Source organism: Malus domestica, chromosome 03, assembly GCF_042453785.1.
Source record: "Malus domestica chromosome 03, GDT2T_hap1".
Lineage (NCBI taxonomy): Eukaryota > Viridiplantae > Streptophyta > Magnoliopsida > Rosales > Rosaceae > Malus > Malus domestica.
In genome coordinates this window covers 16,073,548-16,092,891 of record NC_091663.1, presented here as the reverse complement: position 1 = coordinate 16,092,891, position 19,344 = coordinate 16,073,548, and the positions used below count along the sequence as shown (strand labels likewise).

General features: G+C 35.0%; 1 protein-coding gene and 1 long non-coding RNA gene across 2 annotated transcripts; both read right to left on the bottom strand.

The window, feature by feature from the left end:
- Positions 1 to 8,205: 8,205 nt before the first annotated feature.
- On the bottom strand, positions 8,206 to 9,424 carry LOC139194453 (uncharacterized). Its single transcript, XR_011579294.1, has 3 exons — positions 9,208 to 9,424; positions 9,045 to 9,120; positions 8,206 to 8,422 (listed from the first exon to the last, which is right to left on the bottom strand). It is a non-coding gene; the product is annotated as an uncharacterized lncRNA (long non-coding RNA).
- A 7,339-nt stretch (positions 9,425 to 16,763) lies between these two features.
- Positions 16,764 to 17,354, bottom strand: LOC139194689 (uncharacterized). Its single transcript, XM_070819589.1, has one exon. The coding sequence runs from the start codon at positions 17,352 to 17,354 to the stop codon at positions 16,764 to 16,766; it is 591 nt and encodes a 196-aa protein (XP_070675690.1).
- Positions 17,355 to 19,344: the final 1,990 nt, after the last annotated feature.

Below are 19,344 nucleotides of genomic sequence, written 5' to 3'. Positions count from 1 at the left end.
ATAAAACTTTCATATTCTAGTAACTTCTTGTCGAACACATATCAGAAACTGAAAGAGAGAATTGAAGAGGAGTAGAATAGGCAAACTCCATTATATTTTATTTTCATGCATAAGATGAGCACCTATATATAGGTTTTCCAGTATAGGTTTCCCCTCAAGTTCATCCTTATTTGCAAATGTGCCATCCTCATCTTTTACAACACTTTCTTTTGGATGGTCATTTACCAATATCAGTTGCTTTGTTAACTTGAAAAAATCTAGTGGGAAAAAATCATAGCGAAGGAAAAAGAGTACAACTTTGCTTGGATCATTGACATAGTGTTGAGTGCGCTTTTGTTGCCTCATTAAAACCTTGCAAGAAAAAAACTTAATGAGAAAATACTAGACGAAGGAAAAAGAGTACAACATGCATGTGTCTTGGATGTTCCCCCTGCTGAGTATCTCCACCTTATTCATACATTCTTCAATTTAACTGACTACTAAGTTGATGTAGCTCCGATACCATGCACCAACTTCTGGAATATAAACTTTGGCAGAGATTTGAAGAATCGGTCTGCTATGTTATCTTTAGTTCAATAACGTTGGTTTTCTAGAGCTCATATGTACATAATTTTTTTGGAGATATGAGTTCAATCTTATTGCCTTTGATGAGTCATTCCTTCACTTGAGAAATACATCCTGCATTATCTTCATGAATGATAGTTGTAGTGTTTGTTTTTTAACATACATGGGTTCTAAATGTGATGGATCATTGATCTTAAACAAAAAACCTTCACAACTGGCTTCAAGGAGAGCAAATATTTCTGAGTGATTTGAAGATGTAGCAACTTGTGTCATCTTCATTTAAGCACCATGAGATTGTTGTATTTTCTTAAGTGAACACATATCTAGTTTGTGAGCAAGCTTTATGTGAATCAGAGAGAAAACCAACATATGCATATCCAACAAGATTCTGGTTATCTGTGGGTTTCTTGGAATATAATAGACCCATGTTTGTTGTTACGAAACATCTTTAATTCTCTTTTCAATGTCGAATTGTTGGAGTGAAGCTATATCCCGCTAACAAATTGACTGAAAGCTATACATTGTGTTAAATATAGGAAGGCACACACTTTACCAAGATATGGTACTTTTGGAACAAATATCAATTCATCATCTCCCTCACGAGGATGAATGATCTTTCTAAGTATCTAAATATTGGTTAGTTATTTGAGTGTTCAACTCATGATTTTCAATCCACATGGTTATTTAATACCATAAACCTTTTGATGGATAAGAATTGTATTGGCATAATGTTCAATATGTAGCTTGAGACAATATTTGTCCTTCAACACTTTATAATCTTTCTAGACTCTTCAGAATTTCCAATCTAAGGCCATTGACTCTTGCAAGAGATTTAGTATGTTACAACAATATCATAATAAAAGTACTTACTTGGGCAATTATACCATCTTGGTATAGAGTACATAATTTGTGCTTTACCCTTCCAGGGCTTACTTTAGCAATTTGAATCCTTTAGGGATTTTATGCACTTCATGACATGTTCTCTTTTGAAATTTATATAGAGAAATTTACTTCTATGTATACCTGAGGGAATTACTTATGGAGATATGCTTCATGCATCTTATAAACCTTCGTATAATATATGATTCATTCATATGAAATGAACTCGTTTTGACACACCCTGACCCGGAAAGTCCACCTGGACTCCGAATCGAGCTGTACTGGCCGACACCAGGAGGGTGATGAAGCCATAAGTGTAGTGATGTGAAAATGTGAATAAATTTAAACCTAAAAGTGCATAAATATAAGAGTGCATTGGTGAGCAGAAATGAACCCATTTTCACACGTGGTGATAGATCATAAGTAAAGTACATTAAAGTAGGATGAGAATTATACCATCGAAGGTAACCCACCTATACCAAGATTTGCCAAGTATACTCGTCGATATGAAAGTTTAGCTGCTAAAACCTGGAAAGGCGAAAAACAAGGGTGAGTGGGCTTAAAAATAAAGTTTTATAAAACCTTTTCAAAAACATAATAACCCCTTGCAGTAAAATAAGTATAGTTTCCAAAATATACATACTACATATAGTAAGAAAATACTTACCGTAGCTTGCAAAATCTCAAGAATTCATTACGGCACAATATCTTGTAAATAAGCGCATGACGTCCATAATCACATAATCTCGCATAAGTAAACATACCATATCAAGTGCTCATCGACACATACTAACATACGAGTTCATGTAGAGATATTCTGATATGAACAGGACTGGATGTAACAATAATATACACGTGAAGACTGGCGCTATGCGCATCACATATGAGTCCTAATTGTCTATAGTAAGCTAGGACAAGACTGGCACTTACAATGGATCCAAAGTGAGCGTATGGTGTGATGTGCATATACACGTGAAAGACTGGCCCTAGTCCGGGCGAGTACTAACATCGGTGCAGCAAACGATGAGCAGATAACACAAATATAGTCATGCCATAGTGATTTGATAGTTCTAATCCACATAATATCATTCATAGCAATAAATATAAATATGGCATCAATAATAATACTCATACTTGTGCTTCCCATAGGACGTGGCATAACTTCATAATTTTTATCAATGTGCTAAATCTTATAAGCGTCATGCTATTCTAGGCGTATTGTAGAAAATTCTTTATGAAATGTATAAATGGAAACTAATGATTATATATATATATATATATATATATATATATATATATGCTATATAAAAGAAAAGACCTATTCATAGTTACTTGCGAGGTCGCAGCTATTTGGGCATGAAAAGTTGAAGTATCCAATAATAATCTCACCTAAGCAAAATATTAGGACCCACTAGTAAAACCCCACTAAAATAATTAAATTTGGGAAAACGGAGTGCGAATTTGGAATCAAGGCGTTGAAATACGCTAAGGAGGGTCCCAAGTAAATTTTGTAAAAAGTCAACGAGAGGGTCAACCCTAAAAAGTTAACCGAGCCGCCTTGGTGGTTAACTACGCTAAAACATTGGAATTTCACTAAACGGATGTCAAAAAGGGACTTGGGGAGTTGAAATTAGCCTAGTAGGGTTTCCGAGAAAATTCCGAAAAAAGTCAACACATGGAATATTTTGAGCCCATTTTGGAACTGGGTTGGGCTGAAACATCAGCCCAAAGCTTTGATCCGGTTGGGCTAAAGACTTGGACCCGGTTTTGGGCTTAAGGCCCTTTTTTTTTCTTTTCCTTATCTTCTTCTTCTTCGGCCAGTTGCCACTACAACCGTTGGATTCTACCTAGATCCGACCACACCAAAACTCCACTAAACCTAGCCTTCCAATATATCAAATTGAAGCTCAGAGGACAAGGAATCAAAATATACCTTTGGTTTCCTCGACCGTGGCCAGAAAACGGCTCGAAATCCTCCAGAAAATATGGGAATTTCCTCCCCATGTGTTTCTGCATCAGATCGTCCCCCAAACTCATTTTTAAAGTTAAAACAATATAAGAGCTTTAAAATAAGAAGGATTTCAGGGTCTCGAGGCTCACCTTGGTTTCGTTGGGTTCTAATTACACCCGCCGGAGAAAATGGCGAGGTCATTGCACCCTTTCGGTGCTTGCATGGAGGAAATAGCATTAAAGATGTGAGGGTTTGTGAGAGAAGGGAGCGGTGTGAGGTGGAGGTATGGGTGGTGATGTTCGCCGGAAACGGCGAGTGATGGTCAAGTTGCAGGTTTCTCTGCACTTGCAGAATGGGAGCACGAGCGAGAGAGTTGAGGGAGAGATGTGAGAGGTGAGGGATGAGGGAACTGAGAGAGTATGGAAGGAATAGTGACACGGGGACACAAGGGATAGGAGACCCACGTGGGTGGGTCCCACCATGCAGAAAAATCCTCACAGAAAATAAAAAAAAGAAGAAGGTAATTTATCTAAAATACTGAATTTACCAAAATGCCTTGAACTTCGTAAGTCCGTAAAATTTCCAACATAGCTCCAATTTCGAATCCGTTTATACCCACTCGTTCGTATCGTCAAGTACTACACAATTATGCTAAAAGTATAAGTCATATGTCTTTTAAAATTTATGAAATCGTAAAATTAGGGACGGGTTATCACACATTTCATAATAGGAAATCATGTAAACAGGAGTATATCACGATTTCAGGTTTCAACTGGAAACCTTGTGTCATATCATGTGAGTTTCATTGTATTACAAATGCCATATGTAACCTTCTGAGTTTAACATCATTCGGCAATTTTTACTATATAGGTTCATTTTTCTATGTTCTTTACTAGTTGTAATGGAATTGCCTCTCCATTATGGCTAGTAATTTTTCTTTTCATCAATGAACAAAAGAACATGGCTCAATATCAACACAACTCATTGATGAATCTAGTAGTTACTGTAAAACCAAAATTAACATTGGTTATATCAATTGGTGGTCCCATAATTCTCATGTGCATGTGCATGCATAGTTTTTATAAGATTTTCATTTCTTTGGACATCTATTGCCTCTTCAGGGGCATTACACTGTCTCTTCCAGAGTAGTCATATTTCAGAGAGTGCGGATCATAACCTTCTTTCGAGGGTTATAGAGCTTGGCTTTTTCATCCTATTGGTTGTCAATGGAACCCATGCATTAAAAACATAAATAAAAGGAATTTGACTATAAATAAAAGTTAAATAACTCAACTGCCACGTCAATTATGACATTTTTTTGGAGAAAACCTTGATATCTTTTTAGTTCTATTTGGCGTAATTAACATCTCGTTTAGTCTAAGATTCGTTACCGAAAAATGTTTTGGAATAAATTTGGTCCTAACAAGCCAAGCCCATTAATCCTATATATTACAAGTTGATCTAAGTGACCAAGAGGCCCAAAAGATCGGCTCAAGGCCTTGTGTGGCTGGTCAAGGTGAGAGAGCAAGTGGAGCTTAGTTTTTTTGAGTGAAAACAAAGTCCTAAATAAGTCCACTCACACCATTTCCCAATTAGAGTTTAGTATTTTTGCTTTCAAGCCTCCTTTGCATCATGGGTAATAATTAGGGAGACCAAACTTAAATTGCTTTTACAAATTTGATTTAAAAATTTGATCTTTCTAGTATTATTTTTAGATTTTTGTGAGTTCTTTCCAGCCTTGAGAAGAACTCTCTTTTGTTTTCAAGAGAGAAACAAACACGCACCCTCTTCATCTCCCTCAGCTTATTATTATGACTGCCTTATTGAATAACTTAGTCCTAATCTCTCATCCTTAGTGTAAAAATATCATTGTATTACAAAATAAAATCCCAATCTTCCTTTGTCCAAAAAACAGAACTCCATTGTTCCTAATAGAATAAAAAAGCAGAAATAAAAAGAAGAGGTCATAACATATCTTACCCAAATGATGGACATAATATCACTACATATAAGTCTAATTATAAAACTATATATGTTCATGAATTGGGTTTAATTTGTAATATAAAAATCGATTGCCTAATATCTTAATTTCTATTTTATATGCAAATATTTATTCCTTCTAACAAAACGGGGGCATTTTACAAGCATAATCATATCATATGTTTCCAAACAGAAAATGAAACCAATATATGATCACTTATCCTTTCATGGATGCATACACACTATGCACAATTTGTAGAGCCCAATACATACGAAGGGCGGATCTAGAACAAAATATTTGTGAGCAAGTAAATATAGTGTTCGTAATGGGCAAGGTTTTTTTAACATATTAGCATGCAAAATTTTTCAATCAAGCATTTTATTGAGCACTTGGTGGGCCTGAGTCATTTATCCATTCATATTGCACGTCTGTCGACAAATGTCAACAACTTCCAGGTGAGCATGTCAACAAATACCGGATGAATCTATCAACAAATACCTCTTACAACACATGCAACGGCATGAAGCTACCAACTGCACTGCCCATCGCCCATGAAGACAATTTGTTGAGCTGCTGTAGGGCATATTTTATTTTAGGGCAACACTCATCTTTTTTATGGAGGATTCTGAGCTTATTTTTTGGTAGGTTACATCTACTATACCGTGCCTCCAAGTTACATCTATTATGTTATGTGAATTGCACAAATGATGTTTTCTTTTTGCATGACATAGTAGATGTACCTGAAGGCATGATTCAGTATTGTATATCTTCATTGCTAATTTTGTATTGGAGTTCAATATATGAAGAGGCTTGTTATATTTTAAGAGGAGATGAAGCCTGAACATTGAGTTGTTCACTTAACTCTTTTTGTTTTTAGATCTATTACGAAATGACCATTTCACCAGCCTTATGTAAACCAGACACTTGGAAGACATGCAATATTGTAGCCACGTTACCCAAGTGAATTTTTTTTTTGAACAAATGATATTATCTATACTAAGGGAGAGGGGGTGAATTTAACCTCACAATGAATTATCAATAATGTGGTAATTTGAAAGTTAAAGTAAAAAAAAATGCTAAGGGTTCCTTGAAGACTGGTCACTACAAAAAATATGGACATTGCACACAATAAATTATTGTGCCCTTTGAGGCCGCAGAGCACCAACATATGTGCCCATAGACCAATAGCAACAGTGCAACAACTAAGTTTGTATCTGTGCCCTCTATGGGCGTCACCATTACTAAAAGGGCACAATACATTGTTTGGTGCTCAAAGAAGCAGGCACAAGGACCACTATTTGTGTCTGTTTTTGACAACTTTAGCAGAAGACCTTTTCTAGCCATATTGACACTTATATTATAATTGTGCCCATAAGAATTAAATATTAAAAAAAAATCAAAATTTAAAAAACTGAAACTGAATTGAGGTATTTTTTTTTTTTTTAATTTTCATAAAATGTAGAAAGCCTACAACACATTCTCAATCTCAGAAACATATATTGTAATGTTACATATCTCATCTCTAATGCAAAAAGAACAAAGCAGACATTTTAGGACAGATGCATCTTCCCCAGCAAGCCTTGCACCTCATCAGAAGCAATAACAAATATAGTCGAATTCAAAACAAAATAAGTCCAAAATTACACCTAAAAAGGAGTTAGTTAAAATCAATACGTAAAAGTTCCAGATCTACCATATCAAAGATTCACCTATTTTTCCAAATTGGTGGATGGTGCAATCATCTTCCTAAAATCCAAATGAAAGTGAAAACGAAAAAAAAAATAAAATGAAAGGACCTATTTCTAGTCATGTTCAAGGACCAAAACTTTCAATCGACATTAAGAACTCAATAGCAGTGATGCATTGCTACTTTGTTATGCCAAATTACAGCGAACAAAATATGCAACTAAACTGAGTAGCTAAACCATCATTACTAGCAAACAAGATGTACAAAACAATAAAAGTTTGGACAATCATTGTTATGACATTAATTTCTAAGAAAGATAGAAACTGCTAAGAACCTTATAGGTTTTGCAACGCACAAGCTAATATAAGTATTTTGAAATCTAATTTTCAGCTTTAGTTAAGTCTTTCATGTTTCCATATGAAAAGATAAGATTCATGGAGCTGTTTAGTTTCTTAAGACTGCAGGTTTCCTCACTGTTCAATCTCTCCTAAGAGCAACCTAAACACTTAACTACAACTAAAAACTTGCAACAAAGCCCTTAAGTGGGTACTTGTAGGTTGTACCAACGTAATATATAGTTCATCCCTCTAAAATCCTTCCCCACTATTAGTTGTGTATAAACAGTTAAGAAGCTACAACATAACAATAGCATATGTTCATTTCTAACAATAAAATCATCCAGTAAGAAACGTACTCCTTATTAGACATCGTAGTGTTTTAAGGAGTGAAAACTCAAATCCGATCTTCACACTTCTGCATGCACTTTTATTATCAACATAACATGATCATCAAGAAGTTAAATGAAGACAACAAATTAAATTTATGTTCATTTGCTAATAATGAAACAAGTAACAAACATACTTCATAAGTGACTTTTATTTCCCCAATTGTCAAAACCACAGCTCTCCTGTAAGGCATCAAGGAAGAAACCTCTTTTCCTTGAAAGCGAAAACAGTTAGGATTAAAAAGGAAAAATTGACGGACATGGTAACAGTACAAGAAATCAATACAATGCAATGAGACAAATCCGACAAAATTCACACTGAATGCCACATGAATTTTAGTTATTGAAATTTTGAGAAAGAATGAAAATTCATCATAATGAAAGTTTGCTTATTAATGAGAGTGAACAACATTGTAACATTAGATTCAGAAAATGGTTTTGATTGGTTTTGATAGGAAGCATTGTAAGTTAATCCCAAACATTTAATTCATGCTTCCAAAATTAAAAAATTCTACAATTGCAAGAGAAACCCTACTTAAATATCTTAAATGCCAAAACCAAAAACTGCCTTGATCTGCTGGAAGATAAGATCCTACCATCTTCTCTGTATTCTCCACCACAGTCGCATTCCAGTATCTACATTACCAAACACATAAAAACAGGGCAATCAACTCTCCATCCAAGAAAACAATTCAACATTGTTATGACATTATCTTTCCGTTTGCTCCAAAAACGAACTAATCTGGATGATATATGCAGCATTTGGACCTCTCATTGCCAAAGTCATGAGTAGTATAAAAAATTAAAATCATCGATCTAATTCATTAAATTTGATCAACAAATAGAACACACAAATGTAGAACTACAAAAATTGATAGAACAAGAGAGACATGGAGGTACATGAAAATTGTGTACGATAGGAGCGAGTCTCCAAGTGAGTAAACTGTGACATGCATACATAAAAGAAACAATAAACAATAACTCATATATGAAAATATATAAACTCAAGCCGCAAAAAGAACTCTAATTCAGATCTGGTGTGGTTTGAAAAACCCGAGATCAGGTACATATACAATCTCTCCTAACCAATTCCTCCATACAATTGTACTTACTTAAATTCCAGGCAAAAAGTTCAAATTTTCCTATATAAACTCACCACCCTTCAAATAATTCACATAAAAACACACAAAAAACAAGCCAAAGCTCTTAGAAATTGAAAGAGGGCTACGTTTAGGGTTAGGGTTTCTCGGGTTCTTACCTAAATCCAAGAATTTGAACCACTTTCTTACAGTTCAGCTTGAATTCAGTCTCCCAAACAAAACCACTAACCAAATCTTCAACATGCCAAGTTAAAACTGAATTAGTCCTGAATCTTAAGAAATTTTCAAATCTAAAAGTTAAAATTGAAGAAACCCACTTACATAGACAGGAAGCTCAGCATGAGAGGATCACTTTTCTCTATTGGGTCGAGATCTAGTTTTGGCCAAAACTTGGCTGGCGAGTCTGGTTTGGTCGTTTTAGATAGAACAGAAAGGGAAGACAGAACTAAAAATAAGGAAATATGAAAGAGATAAATATGAAGGATGTGTGCGGGTTAAGGGGAGAGGGAGAGGGAGAGGGAGAGAGTTGGATGGATGTGGGTGGGTTAAGGGGAGTATGAAGGGTGTGGTGGGTTAAGGGAAGAGAGAGATAGAGTTGGATGGATGAGGGTGGGCTAAGGGGGAGAGAGAGTGGGGATAATTATGAAGGGTGTCAGTAGGTTAAGGTGGTTGGGGGGGGTGGTGAGAGAGTTGGATAGAAGTGGGTGGGTTAAGCGGAAAAGAGAGTGTTTGAAAAAAATAATAAAGAACAAAGAATTGTGTCTTTAGAAGTAAACTATGGGCACAAATAATATATTAGAGTCCATTTTTTTTTCAATTAAGTTGTCAGATAATGTATGTGTGGCTTTTTTTTTTTACAATGGGCACAATCTATGGTGCCCTCTATGGAATGTGTATTGTTTCAGCCTTTTGGTGATCAAACAGACACAAAATTCTTAATTGTGTCCTTTGTTTGTACCCAAAGCTCATTTTTCTTGTAGTGGGTGGAGCTCTAACAATGCATAGGGCCGAGTATCTTGGTGTGAATTCCGCTATGGCCCCTGTTTCTAGCTGTAATTTGCATTTTAGTTAAAGTAGATAGGCTAATCAATGGGTTCAAAGTTAATTGGAGAAGAGATAATTGCTGGTATTTAGTTGGGTTTTGTGATTTAGCTAATAGCTTTAGTGTAAATGCTTTGTTCAATGATAAGTGTTGGTGGGCTGAATGTATTCATGCAATTTACAATCTAAATTGCAGCTTCTTGTTTAATTGGGTTGTCTTTACTATTTCTCCTCTAGTTAATTATCAATGGTGGGTCTTGGGGAGTGGAGCCCAGAGGCAAATAATCAGAGCTCCCATGTGTTTCTTACTTCCAATTTAAAACTGGGTTTTTGGGCATGCAACGATTTGGGATTTGGGTGCTGAGGAAGGTAGGATGATTCTTGACCCCCATGAGGCTCTGTGGGTTGAAATTAAGAGGGTGCTATGGTCAATTGGTGATGCATTTGCGGGAATTGGATATTATGATGGGTCTCGAAGTAGGGAGCTTTGACATGATAACTGGAGAAAATTAAAATATGGGGTAGATTTTTTTGGTTATTGTGGGACGTCTGCAATTGAAATGAGGCATTTGCATCTGTTTCAAATCCAATTCGGGTTGGCTATGATTCAATTGAATGGTGCCTCACAAAGCCATGGTTTCAGGTTTCTAGAGCTTAATTGCTCAATCTCTCGGAAATATATGGGGTTTATAGCTTATTTGATGTTCAATAAATTTGAGGAACATGAGATAGAAGCCTATGTGAGAGTTCATAGAAGCCAATGTGAGAGTTCATGTGCTATGCGGGCTATCTGGGGAACAAGTAAAAATGCATGGCGCTCAAGGAGTGAAGATCTTTGGGAGCGGTGAGGAAGTTGGTTTTCATGAAATCCTCACCTCAGCCTGTCAGGTGTAGGACTAGAGAAAGACTGAGAAGGTTGTTGATGTCTTCCCTTTAGATTTGAAGCCATATGGCTTCTTCATCCTGATTTTAAGGATTTTGTTAAGAATACCTTGTGATGCAAAGGAGTGTTTGGTCCTATTGACACTTTTAAGGCGTGTGCTGGGACTTTCAAGTACCTAGTTAAAGGTTGGAATAAAACAACTTTTGGTAATTTAAAAGAGCGTAAGGAAATAATTCTTGGGGACCTACAAAAAACCATCATGAAGAATCAAAATGTTGATTCAGAGATAGATTTAGAAATAAAGCTTAGTTAGGAACTTAATTCAATTTCTCGACAAGAAAAAATCAAGTTGGCAAAAAGCTAAAGTAAATTGGTTGCAATTAGGTGATAAGAACGCAAGGTATTTTCAAATGGTGGCAACTGTTTGAAAAAAGAGAAATGAAGGGCTTGGAACAGGTTTTTGTTTAGGATTTTAAACTGCAGTTTTCTTGTGATAGTACCCCAGCTTTCGGGGACATATCTTCTATTGTAGATATTATTAATCTTTATATTGACAATCATCATAATGAACTTTTACTTAAGTCTGGTGAGGATATTGAAATATGGGATGTAGTTAAAAACATTGATGAACTGAAAGCACCAGGTCCTGATGAAATTGGTGCAAGTTTTTATCATGAATATTGGGATATAATCAAAGATTTGGTGAGTGCAGTGGTTAAGGACTTTTTTTTTTTGAAAATAGTACTAGCTTGAGGCTTATTAATCATACCAACATTGCCCTCATCCCAAAAGTGGAAAATCCTGAGGTAGTAAGTAATTATAGACCAATTAGTCTTTGCAATGTAAACTATAAAATAATCAGGAAAATCATCATTAAAAGGTTAAAGCCCTTTCTCGACCACTGCATATCTGGAAATCAAGGTGCCTTTGCTCCAGGACGTTCTATTCATGATAATATTTTGATTGCTCATGAAATGTTTTCCAGTTTCAAAGGTAAGAAGGGTAGAACCGGAGCAATGGGAATGAAGTTGGATTTAGAAACAACATATGATTATCTTAATTGGGAGTATATCAGGTATGCACTTCTTAGATTTGGTTTTGTAGAAAGATGGGTGAACTTAATTATGGACTGCATAACTTCAACTTCCTTCTCAATTTTGATAAATGGCTCTACTCATGGTTACTTTTACCCTAAGAAGAGAATTAGGCAAGGGGATCCATTATTGCCTTATATTTTCATTCTTTGCATGGAACCGTTGGTTAGACACTTTAATGAAATGACCACTAACCCTAAATCACATGTTGGTATTCTGTAATCTTGTGGTGAATTTAGAATATCAAATCTAGTTTTTGCAGACGATTGTTTGTTATTTACTAGGGCAATTACAAAAGGTACTAGGAATGTTCTACAAGTTCTTAATATGTTTGCCAAAGCTTCGAGTCAACAGGTAAATTTCCACAAATCCTCTCTTTATTTTTTAGAAAATAATAATGCTCAAACTAGAAATGTTATTGTGAATGTTTTACATATTCAACATAAAACAACCGTCGGGAAATATTTGGGTATTCATACTATTGTGTTTTGGAAAGATCTAGTGAATGAATGTGAATTAATCAAAAGATAAAGCAAAAGCTTGCGGGGTGGAAGGCTAATACTCTTTCTAAGGTAGGAAGATTAACCCTCATTAAGTCTAACTTAACAAGTATGCCGAACCATATCATGTCTTGCTTTAAATGCCCTACTTGTGTAACTAAGAACTTAAATAATGAGTGTAGGGACTTCTTTTGGGGGAGAGATATGAAGCTAAGACCTATGGCATGGAAAAAAGTGTGTACTTCTAATAATCAGGGGGGGCTGGGCGTGAGAAGAGTGAATCATTTCAATAATGCATGTCTGGCTAAATTAGGATGGAAAGTTTTAAAGGAGGAAAACAATTGGTGGGTGCAGATTGTTAAAAGAAAGTACTTAAATAATGATGATTTTTGGAGCTACAAAGTCGAGCAAAATCACTCTTTTGGCCTGGAAAAGGATTTTGAATAGTAGACATGTTATTCACAGGGGAATCAGATGGTTTGTGGATAATGGTGAGGATATCTTTTTTTTTTAACCCATCATTGAATTTTTCCTTATCCACTGTTTGAGCTAATTCCTAAAAATCAACGGCAAAGCATAAATGAGGAGGCTAAAGTGAGTGATTTTATTGATAATAAGGGTTGGGATAGAGTTCGTCTCTCCCAAATGTTGGATCTGGATGTGAAAATTCCCTTCAAAATAAAAGTGATAATTTCGTGTGGGAACAACTCTTCTACCGATGAGTTCTCAATAAAGTCGGCGACTTGGATTCAGAGTAATAATAACCAAGAAGTTAAAAAGCAGAAGCTCCTTAAGAAGATATGGAAGTTAATGATACCTCTCAAGATAAAAAATTTTGCTTAGCTTCTTGTTCATGAAGGACTTCATACTAGGATGAGATTGAGTAAATTCATTCAGAATATTAACAAATTATGTCCTATGTGTGGCAATGAGGATGAGACTCAAAATCACCTTTTTCGTAATTGTGAGCATGCTAAAGAAATATGGAACCTTTCCCCAGTAAGTCCCTAGAAGAATAATTTGACTCAGTTTAATAATATATTAGATTGGATGGAATTAATTGACAATGCTGAGTGCAGTGATTTGAGTGATCTTAGTAAAGCTCTTCTAAATTGTTGGCAAATGTGGAATAATAGAAATAATAAAGTTTGTAGAAGTATGAATCCTAGTCCGGCTAGGAGTATCTCCATTGTTGCAAATGTAGGCTTATCTTTTTTAAAGGTTAATTGTAAGAAGATCTATAAGGGTGATGCTTGCCACCAACACCCCATTTGTTGGTGTCCTCCTCTTCATGGTTATGTGAAATTAAGCTTTGATGGGTTCGTTAGCTCGGATTGTTCTGCAACTGCTTTTGTTCTTAGAAATGAAGAGGGGCAACCTGTTGATGCTGGGGCATTGAACCTTGATGGGCCCACCATTTCGGTTGCATAGATTGTTGCTTTAAAGGAAGGGCTTTTGTTTGCCAAGCGCAAAGGTTTAAAGAAGCTGATGGTGGAAGAGGATTTTAAGCTTGTCATCCAGGTGGTGCAAGATATTTGGATGCCCCTTTGGCATCTTAAACCTATCATAGAAGATATCAAATGGTCGGCTTATGAGTTTCAGCATATCAGTTGGAAGCATATTTATACGGAGGCAAATTTTGTGGTGGATACATTAGCTCATATGGGCCTCATTGTTGCCAACCCTCAATTTTGGGATTATTCTCTTCCGATTTCGACTATGGAGGCCTTTAATTTTGAAAACGGTTGTATTAGAGGTTTTAAACTTTAATAAATCTATTCCTCATCAAAAAAAGAACAAAAAAAGAAAAAAAAAAGAAAAAAGGAAATTAAAATTTTGGACTGAATTTTATAAATTAAATGATATAAAAGTTGATGATTATATTATTACTTAAGTGTGATTAATGTGCTTATTTTTTATTGGTGAAACATCATTTAGTTTGCAAATTTAGTCTACCCCTGTAATAAAAATATTTGTTTTTTCTTTTTATGAAAACCATGCAAACATGATAGAAACAAGGGGCATTTTGCAAATACGTCCACCATAATACAGCTCATTAGTGTTTTTCATTTTGAATACAATAATATATATACACTAAATGGCTGGGAATTTAAGCTAATTCATACAATAGACTAGTTATAATAATTTGATGTTGGACTCACTTTTCAAGTGATTCGAGTCTAAAAACTTCTTAATGGGGAGATGAATACCACTAATTCTTACTACTAAGTGTGGCAACTAGCTTAGTTTTGTGGAGATGAAAACCAAATAATTAGCTTTGCCTATAGGTCTGACTTTGTGTGGACCAGACGATTGGAAGTCATGCAATATGATAGACTTTTTATTATCTAAATAAAACTCAAGTTGTATATTTACATATCAACAATGTAACTCAAGTTGTATATTTACTGTAAGTTAACTATAATATGCACACTAAAAGTACTAACCTTAAGAAGCCATCAAATTCAAGCTCAATGATGAACCACGAACACAGCAACAAGCAAAGATCTTCCGCTCCTAGTACACGCCTTATGCACTCCTATATGGGGTAGGGTTTTGTGCGAGAATATGTGTGTACAAGAGTGGGGACCTAAGCCTTATATTTATAGGTGAGTATATTATGTTTCTTGTCCATAAGAAATCCCTAATACATATCTTTAGCACCTCTAGAATCCATGACCTAATAGGAAAGATATTCCCAATCATTATAAGTTTACTTGACCACCATGTAATCCAGGATAACCAAATATTTCTTCCTATCTTGTATTCTTAATCAATTAGGACTCTTAAATAGATGTAAGCCCAATAAAAGTCTTACATTCTCCCACTTGGGCGAGACATCTATTCAAAAAGTTCTCTTTAGGATCAAGATTCAATTTCCTTATGCGCGCAACTTTGGAAGATAATTTGATAACAATATCTTTTCAAACTTGGTGTCAAATATCATTATCTTGTAGAACTATAGATCATGATACTCAATAGAGCGAATACATACTTCTATAATTCATATGGTGAATTATAGAAGTTTTGCAAGGCAATCCCACATTTTAAGCAATTTAAATGTTGGGGTTCTTCCTTTCCATAATTCATATGGTGACTCCTTTCTTGTTTTAGGTGGAATTCGATTCAAAATTCTATTTGCAGTAAGTAAAGCTTCACCCCACAAATTGTGTGGAAGCCCAAAGCTATTCAACATAGAATTGATCATGTCTTTAAAAGTCCTATTTTTCCATTCAGCAACACTGTTTTGTCGCGGTGTATAGGGGGTTGTTGTTTGATGAATTATGCCATGTGGCACAAAATTCAACAAAGGTATGAGACTCATATTCTCCACCCCTATCGGACCTCAAGACTTTAATCTTCTTGTTAAGTTGATTCAACTTCTGCCTTATATGTCTTAAACATATCCAAGGTCTCATCTTTACTATGAAGTAAATAAATATAACAATACTTACTGAAATCATCTATAAAAGTTACATAATAGTTATTTCCACCACGAGTTGGATATGATCTAAAATCACACAAGTTACTATGAATTAAATCTAACAAATCATTGGATTTTTCCTGCATTGATTTAAAGCTTTGACTTGCAAATTTCGATTCTATACAAGTCTCACATTTAACATTACCTAAATAATCAATTTTGGGCAGCAAACCTAAATTATGCATTCTAAAAAGAGAACGAAAATTTACATGTCCTAGCCTAGAAAGCCATAAATTAGACAAATCAGCAATATAAGCGGAAGCATTATTTATTTCATTCATAACATTTGCAAGTACATTTAGTTTGAATAATCCATCAGCAAGGTAACCCTTTCCCATAAACATTCCCCCTTTAGTTAATACAAACTTATTGGACTCAAAAACTAGTTTGAATCCCTTATTACTAAGGATAGGACCAGAAACAAGATTCTTCCTTATATCAGGGACATGCAGCACGTCAAGGATGGTTAATTCCTTTCTAGAAGTGAATTTCATAACACATTTCCCTATTCCAGCCACAATAGATGTAAATGCATTTCCCATAAACAGCTGCTCGTTCCCCTCGATTTTCTGGTACTAGGAGAACATATTTCTATCACCACATACATGACGAGTCAAACCGGTATCTATCCACCAATCAACGTGGTTAGCTACAAGGTTGATTTTAGAAATCATTGCAGCCAGGACATCCACATTATTTTCAATCAGGTATGTGCAGTTATTGTTGCCTTGATTTCCAAGACCTTGATCCATTCGATGGCGACATTCTTGAGCTCTATGGCCTTAGTTTCCACAAACCCAACAACTTCCCTTGATTTTCTTGAAGTCTTTGCCTTTCACACCAAGGACAAAGTTCTTTTCCTTCTTCTTAGTTTTCTAGAATTTCGGCCTTTGTTTTGATGAACTTCCTTCAACAACATTTTCCTTGGCTTCCATACTCGAAACCAGGCCCTTCTCATTCTTTCTGTCATTTTTCTCAATTCTCAGCCTTACAATGAGATCATCAAGGGTCATCTCCTTACGTTTGTGCTTAAGATAATTTTTGAACTCATTCCAAGAAGATGGCAGTTTCTCTATAAAAGACACCACTTGAAATGACTCATTGATCACCATCCCTTCTACATGAATGTCATGGATGATTTTCTGGAGATCTTCATTTTCAAAGACAATGGACTTGGAATACACCATTTTGTAGTCCAAAAATTTGCCATCAACAAATTTCTTTGAACCAACATCCTCTATTTTATATTTTTTCTCAAGTGATTCCCAAAGTTCCTTGGTTGTTTTGCACATCACGTAGATATCATACAACGAATAATCTAATGCCTTAAGAATATAGTTTTTGCAGAGAAAATCATTATGATTCCAAGCATCTATAGCCGCAGAAAAAATATCTTCTCCATCTGCAGTAAGTATAGTCTCTCGCAGAACATTAGCCAAATTCAGAGTTATAAAATAAAACAGCATTTTCTGCTGCCATCTTTTGAAATCTCCACCCTTAAATTTCTCAGGCTTTTCAGAATGAGGTTTAGTTCCTGATTATTCCATACTGTTCGAAGATTGTTAGAGAACAATTCAGAACTAAATAAAAATAACAGAAAAAATAGAACTTGAAATTCTAACACTTTATTAACCAAAAATACTTGCTTATACAGAAGAAATTGCTTATATAGAATGAAATACAGAAACGAATACAGAAATTAAAATGGTACTAACTTGATTAACTACAGGTACAGGCTAGCGCAAAAGTTATGTCCTTCGAACAGTATTTCCGTCCCACTCTTGTGCTTGTGGTTCTACAACGTCTGCTCGACCATGATACAACTACTTAATTCTATAACCCGCATTGGATTATGGAATTCTAGCGAATTGCTTTGTGTGTTTACTCTCTGGAAATTTTGTACGGAAGAGAAAGAGGAAGAAAAGATAATTTCACTTGGAAACTGTGATTGCAAATATATAGGTTGTTTCACACCCTTTCAAATACCTATTCAGCGTATTGGAAAGTACACAACTCTTTATAAGAGTTGTGTCTTTTAATCAAAATGTTTTTAATTAATAAATTAAACTTAATCCAAAATTAAAATTAATGAATCTGATTAATTATAACTTCCAAGGGCCCTTGTCTTGATTAATTAATATTAATTATATTTAGACTATATTATACAAGCCTAATCCACACAACCATAAGGCCCAAGCCTTCAATCAATTTCCAAATGGTCCAAGTTCTAATTACTAGAACAAGGGACTAGACCTATATAAATGGCAATGGGAACTAAAGGTTCCTCGATATGGGACACCAAAAGTCTTAAAACTCTTATAGATTTGACATCTTGGGCACCTAGTCCACGTGGCGTATTCTTATTAGATTTGGTTAATTCTTGTCTCCACAACGTGCACATTGTGGGTGGCTTGTCCAACCCCAATTTTATTTTTTTTGTTCATGTGGTTCGTAGGTCCTTCTTCTTGGTGGTGGAGACTGATTTGGTAGAGGTGGTTGTTTTCCTTTTTCATATCTAGTTATTTATTCATTTGTTTTAAGGAGTCCTAGGGTCCTTTTTTTGAGGATCCATGAGGACCAAATATATATTAATTATAAGATTATATTAGTTTAGATCCAAATGTTTAAAATATTTGACAAACACCCCCTTTCGGCCCTATTTCATTGAAATTTCCTTTATGTTGGATTGATTTTTTATGTGTTTGTTTTGGATTATCTTTCCAATTGCTTTGTCATTACCTTGTATTTGCTTTTCCTTTTAACGAAATCTATTAGGATTGAAAAAAAAAAAACAACCCCTTGCCTGTTCACGAAAAGTAACTAACAAGGGATGCCTCGATCATTATGAGAGTCAATACAATAAAAAGAATTTTGTGGTGCTTCAGAGTATCAAAAACTTCGTGCTTTTTTTAGTTGGCTCTTTGGTTAAAAAATCATAAACCAAGAACCAATGCTTAAAAATCCTACAATAATCTATACACATGAGCACCATAGAAAATTTTGTACAATAAAAGTTGTGTTTCCTTTTATGAAAAAACCATGAAATTATGAGGTAAATATGAGAGAATTATAAAGGTTCTCAACAAAATAATCAAATAAAAATGTATTATTTTCATCATGTAACAACATAGCTTAACTATTTTAACCAAAAAACAACAAAATCTTGCTCCAATTCCACCCATTTGCCTGGACTCTTGGTCTAAGGCAGTTACTTCCACCAATTTTCTTGAAAAATTCTTCGGCAAATACTATTAATTAATTTTGGAGATTAATTTGTATGGTGCACTACTACGAAATCATTTATTAGTGTCTCTATGAAAACCGACAAGAAACATATATTATTGTTGGATATTTAGCAAAATCCCACAGAAAATTGATATAATGAGCGACAAAATTGCCAGCGTAAGGAAATGAATTTTCTGTCAGTTAAGGCTCTAAAACCGACAGAACTTGTGT

Bases quoted from the DNA above. Each gene is read 5' to 3' on its own strand.
- LOC139194689 (XM_070819589.1), bottom strand. From the start codon at position 17,354: ATGCTGTTTTATTTTATAACTCTGAATTTGGCTAATGTTCTGCGAGAG.